Here is a 13,405-nt window from a genome sequence, read left to right as displayed (position 1 = left end):
GCTAGATCTTCTCATGTAGAATCAACACTTCTTTTGGGAAGGCCAGCAGTTCTTTTTTCCTGGGATCTCTCTGTCCTCCAGTTAAGAGACTCTTTCTTCCAGTTCTCCCAAGTCATATTGTAACTCTTTCAGGTCGCTGGAGACCTTATCGCTCAATGTTATGAGAATATAATCAGATCCCCCAGGATATAGCGGCATGGATTAGCAAATTTAGCGGCACAAATATGGAAATTTAGCGGCACAAATATGGAAATTTAGCTGCATTTTTGCGGCACTTTAGTTTACTCCTAATCATTCATTTTCAGCATTAAAACAATGAAAACTGTTTTAGCAGAGTATTCCACTTTGAAATAGGCCCCGTTTATTATTCACATTTAAGTAACATTGCTTGCAAGCATAAGTTTGTCTATGTATCTTGGATAGTGAATACATAAAAGTATACGGCCTGATTATAACACGCCCATTAAATTGCGATCCCCCTTCAAACACCTTTCTGCCCAGAGACCGAGATTGTAAGTGTTGTGATGCCTATCACACTCAATATTACCCTTTGTTCGATTACAGCAAAGCAACACTGCGGGAATTTAGCCAGAGGAAAAGGCATGGTATGTACAGGACAGGCACATTTTTGTTCATTAAGGAATACAATTAACATGTTATTGCCCCACAGAATCAGAATTGCCGCAAAGTATCAAGTAGATAAATAATTGAAATAAAGACTCAGCCAGCCTGTCAGGGCTCTTAGGGACATTTTAGTTTAACAGAGTCTGCGTTTCTCATGAATTAAGAGCATTGAAACTTGGGTTACTTCTCTTCTCCCCACGTCTCGCCCTACAGCTTTCCCTCTACCCCTTTTATTCCTCCTCCCAGGCATCCCTCCTCTTCCTCTCACTTTCATCCTTCTAATACACCGTTCACTCTTTCTCAAGTCCTCTTTGTTCTCTTCTCCTCTCCTCTTTACCTTCTGGCTCCCATTCCCTCTGCATCTTTCGCTCCCTTCCTATCTTTCACGTATTCCTTCTCTCCTCTCTTGCGCATTCACTTCCTGCACTTCTCCTGTGTCTTCCCATCTCTTCTATCTTTGTCTCTCGTTTATATTCCATCTCCCCACCTCTCCCCCTCTTCTCTTCTATCCTCTTTGTCCTCCTCCCCCACTTCAGCTCTCAAGCTCTCCTCCCCCTCTCTATTTCCGCTAGGGGAACCTTTTACTCATTCTCCTCGCATCTCTATTCTCCTGTCCCACCGCTCTCTACATCTTGTACTCTTTCTCCCTTCTTCTCATATCTCTTCTGCTCCTCTTTTCCCCATCTCAACCTCGTTCTGCCCCCCTCAAGGCCTCTCTCTTCCCTCCCATCTTTAGCCTTGGACTCTTTTTGCACACCTAATTCTTCTATCCCATCTCTCTCTTCCTTCCCTTTGTGAAATCACAAACAGTTGAACGTAAACACGTTGTGCTCTCATTCCATGACGTCACAGGCTATGAAATGTAAGAATGTGTTCACATTTCACCGCAAACAGTGGAATGTAAACAGCGCTCTCTATTACATCACAATCAGAGAGACGAATGTAAACAGTTCTCATTTATGACGTCATAAACAATCAATGAAATGCAAACATGACATGTTCGCCTTCTATGACATCACAAGCAGTTCAATGTAAACAGATAACGCTCCTTATCTGTTGTACAAAACTCGACAGTGTCTCAAATCTGTGAAATCACAAACAGCCGCAGAAATTGAAATAACCACTTTTAAACGCCAGAATGCAGTTTGAGATAGCAAAATATTAGTAGTTTCAAGACTGGCTGCACCCGTCTTTCATTTTAACGTATTTCGGGAAAATGGTCTCATATCTGGAGATCGGCTGGCCTTGACATGGGAACTGGTCGAGTCAGGCTCCGGAAGTGATGTCACAGTCTGGGATCTCGCGCCAGACCAATCTGTGACGTCTCTCCAGGAATCGAAAGAAAGCATGCACGGAATTCAAACATTTCTCCAGGATGGGATGTTAACTAAATAATAAATCGCAAAGTCATAAGAGAATAAAATAAAACAAAAAGTAATGATAACAACCAAAGAGGGGCCCTTTAAAAGCTCCCTTCAGTGCCACCTAAACCCATGGCCCTTTCTGACCTGCCACCGAGATCAGTGGTGCGCCGCTAATTCTTCTATCCCATCTCTCTCTTCCTTCCCACCCTCACCAACTCACATCTTCCATTTCTTTCCAACCTTCCCCTTTCTAGCTCCTTCACTCTTCCTTCAGATCTCACCCTTTTATCCGTTTCTTGTCTCTTCACCTTTCCCCCTCCTCCAATCTCTCTTCCCCTCGCCTCTGCATCCTCCTGCCCTCCCCGTTTCGTCCCCTCATTCTTTCTCCCTCTCCCTCCCTTCCCCCTCAAATCCTTGTTCTCAGGTCTCATTCGCAGCTCTTTCAAATCTTACCTTTCAGCCCCACACCCCCTTCCCCCTCTCCACACTGCACATCTTTCCCTGCCTCGCAGTTTTTTCTAGGAGTGAAGCCGCCCCCTGTTCCCCACGAGGGCGACATGCAGGAATAGACATGTCGGGCCGACATTCCAGCAGGTTGAGCAAGTTCTTTTAAACTCCCCCTCCCCCCTTCCCCTCCCAGCTCCTGAAACATTAGCAAGACACATCTGATACCGAAGCATGCACTTCTCAGCCACTAGGGCAGAGCTGTACACCTAAAAGGGGCATCCAGCTATGAGCTCACCAATCGTCCAAAATTTCGCGGGCAGTTTTGTAAAAATCGCGGCATTTTTACAAAACTGCCGATTTCGCGATTTTTTTGCAAATCGCGAAATCCTGGACGGTCTGTATAATGCTCATCCCACATAGGGGGAAAATTAGCACCTTCATATTTCTGTTTGGTGGACGTGTGGTTTATGGAGATCCAAATATGTCAGAGTCAAAAGGGGCTACGCAGCCAAATGCTGGGTACCTATATAATAGCATCACATGCAGGCCGGAAATGTTCTGCTAAAGTGCTGTGTTGCCATGCCCCCCGTGAGAGGGGAATCCCAACCCCTTTCCTCCAGTCTAGGTTTAAGTGCCTGCAGTAGTTGATGTGCTAAGGAGTGTGTTGTGGGGGCATTCTATCACAAAATGGGAGGAAAGAATCATTTTCAGTCAACCATCCCTCATTGGAGTCCCGGGGTGGGGATTTATTGCATCGCTCAATCAGAAGCCCGTCCCCCCCTGGATTATTGCCAATTTTAAGAGGACTAAACTATCAAAGTCATCTCTGTATGATCCCCAGTCCCGGCATAGTTTCTTGGAGATGGGCTCACGGTGCAAATCTTGTATACAGTATAAGGAGGTTGTCTGGGCTGACGTCCCAGATCCTCTCTTTATTACTGCAAACTTACTTGTCAATGTCCAAGAGGTAATTTTGCTTTGGATGGGCTTATGCTCGCTAATCAGGGGATGAGCCTCGCTTGTATGAATCTCTGCTTGTCTCTTTCTGTGGGAGATCTTGGCTTCTATACTTGGGAATGCCAGGTAGGCTGCTTTGGCCTTTCTGCAATACTCATTGATCAGGGGAAGGAAGGGGGGAACACCGCGACATAGACAGGCGTGGCACTGTGATTTCCAGTGTTTATTTAAGGCTTGGCGAGTTCCTTTGCTGTGTAGTTCCTACAAATCTATATAGGATCTGTCCGTTTAGACAACATATACTAACAGATTTGTCCAGAATAATTCCGGACACCCCTAAAGGATATGTTAGTCAGTACACCAGCTAGCTCACAGTGCCACTATAAGACCCACAACCTTACCAAGGAGCTAATAGTTTCTGGCAACTATCGAACATGACAACCCTGACCCCGTAAGAGATCATGGAAACCTTACAGTACTTTTCGCTCAGTCCCTCATGCTCACTCAGTCTCATAGAGATATACAGACTAAATGGTGTGGACGTTTTCAATAAGCATTTATTGAACCAGTGTCATTCTAGTATAAACTACCTGTCCTGCAACAACCATTAGACAGAAAGAGATGAATACAGTCATAAGCACCAACAGAGTAAATAAAAGGTAGAAATCTACCATGGTGCTAAAACAGTCAATGCAGGCATATAAATACATGGAAGTAATCATGAGTACTTCTAAGATGCAAAGCGTAACTAAATGTACCTAAATGAACCTAGCATGTATGTAGGTGTATAGCCAAGAATCCCCCTAGGAAAGAGCAAACCCCATTACCTGATGGGAAAGAACAAAGGACCTGTCTTGGTTTTGAGTTAGACACCCCGCGAGGGATGTCACAACACTGCGTGCTGGAGGTTCTGTGTGCAGGGACTTCAACGTCTTCTGTCAGCATGGAAGCTTTTCCTTCAACTTGCCCAACGAAGATGTGGTACTTATATACCAGAATGGTACCCTCAGGAGTTCTACCTAGATGTGTCATTGTTCCCAGGGTCTGTCGGCCAAGGCTCACGATAATGGTGATTTTTGTACAGTGTTATTATGCAGTAGATGGTAATCCTGCTGTGATACCAAGAAACCTCATGCGTAATAAATTAGGCTAGTTTTAAAAGAAAACCACAAACCATTTATTCAGCACCTAACTAGGTAAAAGGTCAGGTGGCATACTACATGGAGCAGTGGCACAGCCACAGTGATAACAACATTTGGGGACCCCACAATAAAAGCAGCTGGTAGAAAGCTGCAATTGCTACCAGCAGCCAGGAAATGTATTGCACTAAATGAGGGGAAAGAGGTGAGCTCATTCAAGAGGGGGGGTGGACTTTTGGTGTCTAAGCTGGCTAGCTCTCAGGAGGCTGCAATGTCGTTGCAAAGTTTAGGGGAGGGGCAACAAGGCAGCGCTTTCAAGGTCGCTTCAGTGGGCTCTGAAGAAGAGTGAATTGAGCCTCCGGGTTGTGTGGCATTCAGGGGCCAAGAAGAAGTAAAGAGGTGACTCTGTGGTGATGGAATAGAGGGGCATTGTGGGACATGTAGTCCCTCTAATCCCTGGGGATGGGGATGCACAAAGGCAGGAGGGGTTGTGGCAGAGCCAGCCATCACAGTGGGCCTGTGTGGATCTAGAGGCTAAAATATGTGAAACTGAAGACAGATAGGAAAGGCTAGTAGGGAGAGGGAAGCTCCGCTAGAACAGGGTCATTTGGATAATAAGGTAAAGGGTATGCCTGCAGGGAAGTTTGGGGAGGAGAGGGGATCAAGGCCGGTGGGGGTGAGAGCAAGTAGAGGGCCCTGGTTATGTATGTCTGACAGGGGACAGGCAGGGAAACACACTCAGAGCTGGGATGGCTCTTTGGGGCAACTGTGAAAGAGCCCCTGCAGGTTTGTGTAGCCTAGAGGACAGACTGGTGATAATGCCCATGGGTACGGTTGGCAGGCAGTTGATGATGGGGCGGGATGCAGCCCTGGGACATCGGCCTGAATGGTGGGTAGGTCATCAGAGGCCATTGCTACACCATGGGCTCAATAAGTACTGACAAATGTGACACATCACACTGGGCGTGCTTAGGACTTGTCTTTGCTGGATGACAGTATGAATGCGCGACCAGGGATGGATGACTGTGTGAATGAAGATGTGGAGGAGTTGGTGCTTGACTATGAGGAGGGTAGTGATGAATGGCAGGAAGGTGAGGTCAGAGATTATGACTGGCGAGTCAAGGGGAAAACCCGGTGAATAAGGGCTGGGATGGGCGCAATTGCCAAGGAGGGCACTCTTGGTATCTTACAGAAGTCATGTGGAAGGATTGGTGGTTGGCTTGGGATGGGATGGGATGGGGACAACAGGACAGCGGTGACGAAAAGCTGCAAATCAGTGGGTGTGGAGGATGGGGAGATTGACACAAAGAAAATGGAATGGTCTGAGTGGCTGGCGACACATGATCCAAAGAAGGCTAGTGAGAAAGAAGAAGAGAATGTGGACCCAAAAAGGTCAAAACCCTGCTATGCCTGGAATCTTTTCAGGGGCTAATGGGACACTGACTTCCTCTGCCTACTTCTCAAACTGTTACAAAGCCCTCATACACTCTCCTTGATTCATCCTGCCAACAAACACCAATCATCTAAATAATGAGACACTTCCCTGTGATCACTCCTAGTGGAAAAAACCCACTGCAGGAATATACTAAATGCTCCAAACAATGCACAGGAAATCAGGCAGCCCATGGTCATAATCCCAGCTACAAAAATTGCCTCCTTAAATTGCATGCCCAGTAGTGAGAAATAAGATGGATGAATGGATAGGAGCCGAAAAGGCAATTTGATATCAATCTTGGTCAACCCCACCCTGCTGCCACACTGGCAGACAAACAGCACTGCATCATCCTTGATGCGAACACTACCCTTGTGTCCTCAGTGACAATTAAATAATTCACTGATCTCTTTTGGCCAGGATAAGTGATGGATCATCCTGAAATCCCCTTCTGCTTCATTTAACACTAGCCTCAATGCAGACACAATCAGACCCTGCATAGACCAGTCAAAGAAAGGACCCACTATCCTGCCTCCTGAGACTTATTTGTCCAACTTTGCAGGCACCATCTGCAGCAAGGCTTTTGCTCATTGTAGGTTATCTGCACCCTGTGTCCTGGTTAACCCATGTATCCCAAGCGAAAACCCTCTGTGAATCCCCATCCCAAACGCAAAGCAGTCTCCCTAACGTGTAGGCCAATTTTTTCTACTCAAACTGGCTGAGGAGCCCTTGTTTCCAGCAGGGGACTGATGACCCCTCTCTTGAGGCATCCTTCACTGCTCTGGGGGGTTGCCAATTCGAAACATTCCGTGATGGAGTGTCTCCCCCCACATTTGGAGAATTTATGTTAGAATTTACACAGCCTTCTAAAACCTTTATTATAGATCTTGCATGCACCCACATTGGTTCCTGAATTTTTTGTACCATAACCAGCACCATGTTGGGTGGGCTGCTGTGAATGAACCAATATCGGACTGGTAGTCCACTCACCATACGTGCTGTCTCTGGCATACAGTGTAACCATAATTCCGAGTCCACATTCCCCAAGTTTGTCTGGATTGATGCTGACGCAGGCCCTAAACTCCTCATCATAGCTTAACCACGAATACCCACAAGTTGCATGTACACTTTGCTTATAATATCCATCTACTTGATAAGTGTTATCGCCCTTTCCAAACGCTTCTCACAATTTATACTGACGTATATGAGGAACCTGATGTCCAAGTTTCCATAATAATGTGCACCCTGGGCCTTTGTGCCAGTTCCTACTCTTCCTCATGACAGCTCTTCTTCTCGTGTAAGTCCCTATGCAACACATTGAATACTTTGTATTTGTGTGTCCATATCCTATTTTTAGTCCTGTTGGATATGTGAGAACCCAAAGCCATCGCTAAACCCATGTAGGGGAGTTTCTTCCTGTGATGTTCCCCTTCCTTGCTGTTTTCCGCATCCTTGCCCTTCACTGCTGTGCCCTTAACAACCTCCATATTCTCTCCTTCTTTATCACTAGCCTTCTTTGGATCATGTGTCGCCAGCCACTCAGACCATGTCATTTTCTTTGTGGCAACATTTTTTCAGAGGCAGCTGGGACACATGATATTGACTTTGGTGTAATGATGTGTGAGATGGCGTGCAGTATATGGCACAGGGTGGAATCAAAGTGACTGCTCTGGTAGACCAGTCATTAGTGGTTTCAACCAGGAAAAATTCAGCTGAGGGAGTTTTGAGTTTTGAGCAGAACTCACAGATGGCAACAGATCAGGAGCAAGAGAACAAGGAAGAGAGAGTAATCAGTTTTATATTGTATTTGTTTGCACAGTGGCTGGGGTTCCCTTTTAGGGTAAACTGTAATGGAGAGAGGACCTGGCCAAAGCGAAATCATAGGGAAGATTCTGAAAGGGTGGGGTAGAGTGCTGGGCACAGGGTCTAGACTGAGGGAATCCATTACATTTTAGTTATTGCTACGCATAGTGTAGGTTTTGTCTGTAAGTTGGTATGACCATTTTTAGGTAGTGGTTTATAGATTATGCATGCTGTGGATGTTTGTTGGGGCAATTGAGATTTCTGAGTTACTGGGATCAGGGCAAAAGCAGGAGTATTGCATGGCAAGATTTGGCTGGAGCAGAGGCAGTTGATGATTTGTGTTGCAAAGTTCTAAATTTGATGAGGTGGGTAGGGTTAGATGGGGGTGGCTCCGTGAAGGGGGCAGGCAAAAGGCTTGTCCGGTGTGGGATGGGTGACAGTTTTTGTTGTGGCCTGGGCACAGGAAAGACGAGACTTTCTGTCATGATGGGGGATGGAGGTTTAGACTTTCCATCTTATGTTGGTGTTGCTCAGGGCACTGCAGCAGGTGGGTATAGACTAGACCATGTTTGGGATACACTCGTTCTGGATAGGTTTGGCCACATCTCCAGCACAGTTGAGATAGGATTGGGGTAACATTAGGAGAATAGGTTGTTTGAGATCTAGGTGCTGTGAGCATGTGCATAGATAAGGGTACAGATGATTGAGGTGGCTAGAGGCGGAATCACTTCTAACATTTTTGTTTTCATTGTAGGGTGTGTGAGCGATCCAGAAGAAATACATTGATGACATGGATTATTAGACATTGTTTTGTGCACTTGCCAGCTAAGTATGTAGAACAGCTGTTATGTTTTTTGTTCTGAGAATCTGGTCATTCTAGCTCACACGCCCTCACTTATAAGTAGAGAGAGACCAGATTCAAGTACCCTGGGTTCCCAGCAGGGCAGTACCTGTGCGTGAGAGTCAACGAGGGCCGGGGTCCCACCACTTGTGAAGAGATGCAGAGGCTTAGTCAATCCTACTGTACCCGGAGGCCAAAGGTATACCACTGAGGATCCTGCACACAGACCGGCCACAATCTCTACCTGTGAGGTGAGCCAGTTGAGGACGATACCCCACGGGGAAGGAGGATGTGAACATATGGGAGGGGAAGAGGGTTTGGGGCTTTGCAACAGGAACAGGAAGCTGTATTGGAGGATGTCTGATAAGTGAGATAGACTGGGGAGCGTAAGGAAGATGGAAGGATGAATGAAAGAATGTGGGAGGTTGTTTGATGCTTTGAAGTTGACATTCATGTTAATTTAATTGAAGTTACTATTACTGCAAAAAGCTGTCATAATAAAGTGGCCTGTTTTACTCGTCATCATGGATTGGCATGTTGTTATTTTATTCAAAGCAAGGGAACTCTGAGCTTTTGTGGAGGACTTACACAGTGCTGCTAGGGTACACTTGAAACAAAGATAAATGTACAGTTCCTCAAGAAAGGGAAAGTGAACAGGTCTGGTATGGAATACCCTCACACGCCCGAAGGATGTCATGCTTCATCATCGGACTGTGCTCCTCGTCAGGCCGGGCTGCAATGCCCGACGGGCTCCCGCAAAGGGGCTCTTTGGTGGGCATCTTTTAAGAGACAGCCGTTGGGTGCATGAGGGAAAGTGAAATAAGTAGTGTGTGAGTGAAAGTGGTGGAGTAAAATAGGTTTTAGTTCTGCCCTAGAAGGCACTCATGTGCCATCTTAACCACACCTCTCACATGTTTATCAGGTTCAGTGTTAACCTAAGAAGGCAGGACGGAAGGGTTCTTCAAAGTATGGAGGTAAAGCATGGATCTAAGAGTGAGTTTTATTATAGAGCCCAGAATATTTGTTTTTTTGTGGGGGGTTTATAGCACGGACTTGACCTGAAGGTATCAGAGCACTTTACATGTGCACAGGTGCACCTATTGTGTTACAGAAGGACACATTCAGTTTTGTTAGGCATGGGGAGATTAAGTGATTTGCCAAGAATCATAGGATGTTGAGCGTCCCTGCCGAGAATCGAACCAGGTTCCCCAGCTTAGAGGTCGACCATTTTAGCTAAAGGACCACATCCTCCTCCCAAGCGGTCCCCAGAGGTTGCATGCAAATATGAATGCTGACTATAACAGAACCGGCAAGAGAGACTGATTACTTCATTGCCCTATAGAGTTGGAGTTTAAGCCATGAATTTTGAAAAACGTGATCAACTGGATGACAGTTAATTCACACAAAGTAAATCCAGGCAAAACTGCGGTCCTAGCCATCACCACAGAAGCACCCCGTGGATTCACCTCTACTTACCACCGGAGCTAGTTGCTACTCCAATACCAGCCCCAGTCGTTAAAAGCCTAGGTATAAAAATAGACAACAAACTCACATTGTCTAACCAAGTGTCCTCCGTGGTCGAGACCTACGTAGGCCTGCAGAGACAGCTGAGGTAGTTATCACCACTCCTATCGTCCTCTACCCTGTGGAGGGTGGTGACTGCATTGATCGTGCCCCTCCTAGAGTATGGTAATGCTCTTTACATTTGATTACCCAAAAAGCTACTGGGCAAGATGTAAGTGGCAATGAATGACACAGCTAGGTTGATCTTCAATTTCCCTAGATGGGAACAGGCCACACCTCTGTTGCAACAGCTTCACTGGCTCCCCATAAAGCAGCGAACCAGGTTTAAAGGCCTCTATATCGCCCATCAAGCCTGTTATGGCCAGGCTCCAACCTACATCAAGGAGCGTCTGGAGAGTTACATCCCCAGAAGTATCCTCCGATCATCTGAGACAGGCCGACTGGCCTGACCACCTGTTAACACAATGACCAAAGGAAGACAAGCATTCTGGGTCCTGATCCCACAGCTGTGGAATAAGCTGCCAGGAATCCTTCATAAGGAAAAATCCCTGCTCCCTTTTAGGAAAAAACTAAAGACCCTCCTCTTCACAAAAGCCTGGGCATAACCAAGCGCACTGGTCGGAGACCAATAGTCACTCACTGGGATGGGCAACAGTTACTCTCTCTGTAGCGCTTAGAGACCTGCCAGTGATATGCGCTTTATAAATTTCAATTAACAATAACAATTTGATGTATAGGTTGGTCTCCAAAGCACAGTGATTAGCTAATCCTTGGTAGATGATTTCAAGGGATATTTACAAGAAATGATGCATCAGCAGCAATGCATCAAATTACTTGCGCCTGCGTCAGATACTCTTACACCCCCATGGATGCGCTGTATTTACCATACAGGCTCCATGATGCAAGGATCCACAGCTGCATCAGGAATACTGAAGCATCTGTCGGCCCAAAAGAGGTGCATTGCTGTAGTTGGTTATAAGACTGACACAACTACATGCGTCATAAAACAGAGATAATTCCTATTATAAAGCCACTGTGGCAATTCCTGTGCCTGGTTTGAAGAGGTGTAAGTATTTTGATGCAATCAAGGCTTAGAGCGACGAAATGAAAATTTGTAAATTTCACTCATCAGTTCTTAGTGGATTTTTACAGGTGAAAAGCGTAGTCTGCATACATTATAGACTGCATGGCGCAGTCGGTTCCCGTGCAGGTATAATGTTCAGCAGGCCTTCAAAACTGATGCATTGGACACAATGCGCCCATTTGTAAATATAGGGCTTTGTGGAGCATTAAATATGTCGCCCCTGCATAAAAAAATTATTATGCAGCGGCGGTGCAAGCTCTTTGTAAATATGACTCTCCCTTTGTATGATTAGGTGTCTCACTGATAATTCTAAGCTTAGTAGCCTCTCCTGTGTGTCTTGTAGAGGGTTTTATTGTATTCGTTTTTTTACTAGCCCAGGCACATTTAGCATGTACTCTGCTAAACCTCTTATTGGTTGCTTTGATACAATTGCTTTGAGGAGCCTTTTTTTCTAAGGATCTAAGATGTTTTGGGTGGATAATAAATGGTATTAAAAGTTGTTCACCAAAAATGCAATACATTCCCAACAAAGGGGCCCATTAGGATGGCGGGCGGATTGCCCCCGCTGGCCTGGCGGGGGCATCCTCACCTAAATGACCCTTGCCATATTAGTATGGCGGGGGGACTGCCATATATGTCTAATAGACACCGCCAACCATATTAGCAAGGGCTTTTTTAGATGCCTTCCGCCACGGAAAGGCATGTGGTCTTCACTTTGGGGGCCCCCTGCAGGCCCCCAGAGTAAAGGAGTGGTGGGGGGTGCACACGGGGGGTACCTGTGGTACCCCCCTACAGTTGCATAAACAAAGCGGCAGGCAATGCGCGGTGCCTGCCGCTTTGTTTATGCAAATGCATACGTGCATATTTAGCATTGTGGCGGGCGGTGCTGAGAGCACCGCCCGCCACAATGCTAAAAATGCAGGATGCGCCTGCCACAGTGGTGGGCGCATCCTAATACCCCCCACGTGACCCCCGCCCTTATGGCGTGCGGTCGCAAAAGCAGATAGGATGGCGGGCGGACTAAGTCCGCCCGCCATCCTAATGACCCCCTTAGTATATTGAATCAAGGTCTTCTGCATTCACATTTTTAAAGTACCTAAAAGAGGTTTGAGTGTGAAGGAAAGCACAGCAATAGAAAAATACATTCATGTGAGTGAAAAGAGACTGATAGAGTAGCCACTTGCATTGGTCCAGTGTTTCGACAGTATTCTGCCCCTAAAACGTCAATAAAACATTCCCTAGGTAATCAGTTGAAATGCCAAACACGTTTTTTTCATAAATGTCCTCTAAGCATATTTAATATTGGTAGGTCACACTTACCTTTCCAAAGGAATGACATCACAAGCAGCCTAACAAAGCCCATAGTTGAAGTGACATTGATAAGTAGGGTATTGGTGAATCTGTTAATTCAAAGAGGGCACCACATTTCTAGGGAAGGTTTAGAAGCATCATATGTTTCTGATGTGGCATATCCCGGGAATTCCAAAGGGTTGATCTGAGGAGGGAAAACAATATAAAATAGCTCGTTATTATGGTATTATCTATATATCCAATAATACATGTAGCACTGCTACAAATACAGAACAATAATTTTGATCAGTTCATATTTCAAAAGAAGACATATACCATACAATGTGAAGTCCATAGAGAAGTGCATCATGAGAGGAAGGGATTCATCAAGGTTACTGTGGATTACTATAGGAGCACTATTACTGTAATGCCAGTAGCTGTCACGTGATGGTTGGGTAGCACATATTTTGTTTGGCAGAAAGAAAATCTGACAGCAGTCTCATTTTCCCCTAAACTTTGGAGCCATTGCTGATTTTTCTTGCACAAGCCTTTCGTGCCTCACATTGTAGTCCCCAGTACGGAAATAATGCATCAGAAGACCTATCCCAAATAAAATGGTGGTGATTGTATCTGGAAAGGAAGTCTCTTGCCATTCAGATGTTCTGAATTACCTCGATGGAAGTAGGAAGGTTTTGTTAACTTCATGATGGCCTTAGATTGAAAAGTCCTGAATGACCTGGGTAAGTGAGACTCACCTAATGACATCAGTCTTATCTTTCCACTACTAAGCACACGAGAAATCAAGAGCACTAGCTTAACAAACTTACCAAAACTAATCACACGGGAAAAAAGAAAGCGCATATTACCATTATTCTAATTATTTTGGTTCATCTCTAATAT

At 45.6% G+C, this 13,405-nt stretch overlaps 1 protein-coding gene across 1 annotated transcript in view; it reads right to left on the bottom strand.

Moving 5' to 3' along the window:
• The window catches only part of LOC147665160 (sialic acid-binding Ig-like lectin 10), a 197,766-nt gene extending 185,056 nt beyond the window's left edge, over positions 1 to 12,710 (bottom strand). The window contains exon 1 of the mRNA XM_086949716.1: positions 12,536 to 12,710. Coding sequence (XP_086805842.1) covers positions 12,536 to 12,578 — 43 coding nt within the window. The 5' untranslated portion in view covers positions 12,579 to 12,710. The remainder of the gene's footprint in view (positions 1 to 12,535) is intronic.
• Positions 12,711 to 13,405: the final 695 nt, after the last annotated feature.

The sequence above is a fragment of the Lissotriton vulgaris genome, unplaced genomic scaffold (assembly GCF_964263255.1).
Source record: "Lissotriton vulgaris unplaced genomic scaffold, aLisVul1.2 SCAFFOLD_2790, whole genome shotgun sequence".
Taxonomy (NCBI): domain Eukaryota; kingdom Metazoa; phylum Chordata; class Amphibia; order Caudata; family Salamandridae; genus Lissotriton; species Lissotriton vulgaris.
This window is presented reverse-complemented; position numbering and strand designations above follow the sequence as displayed.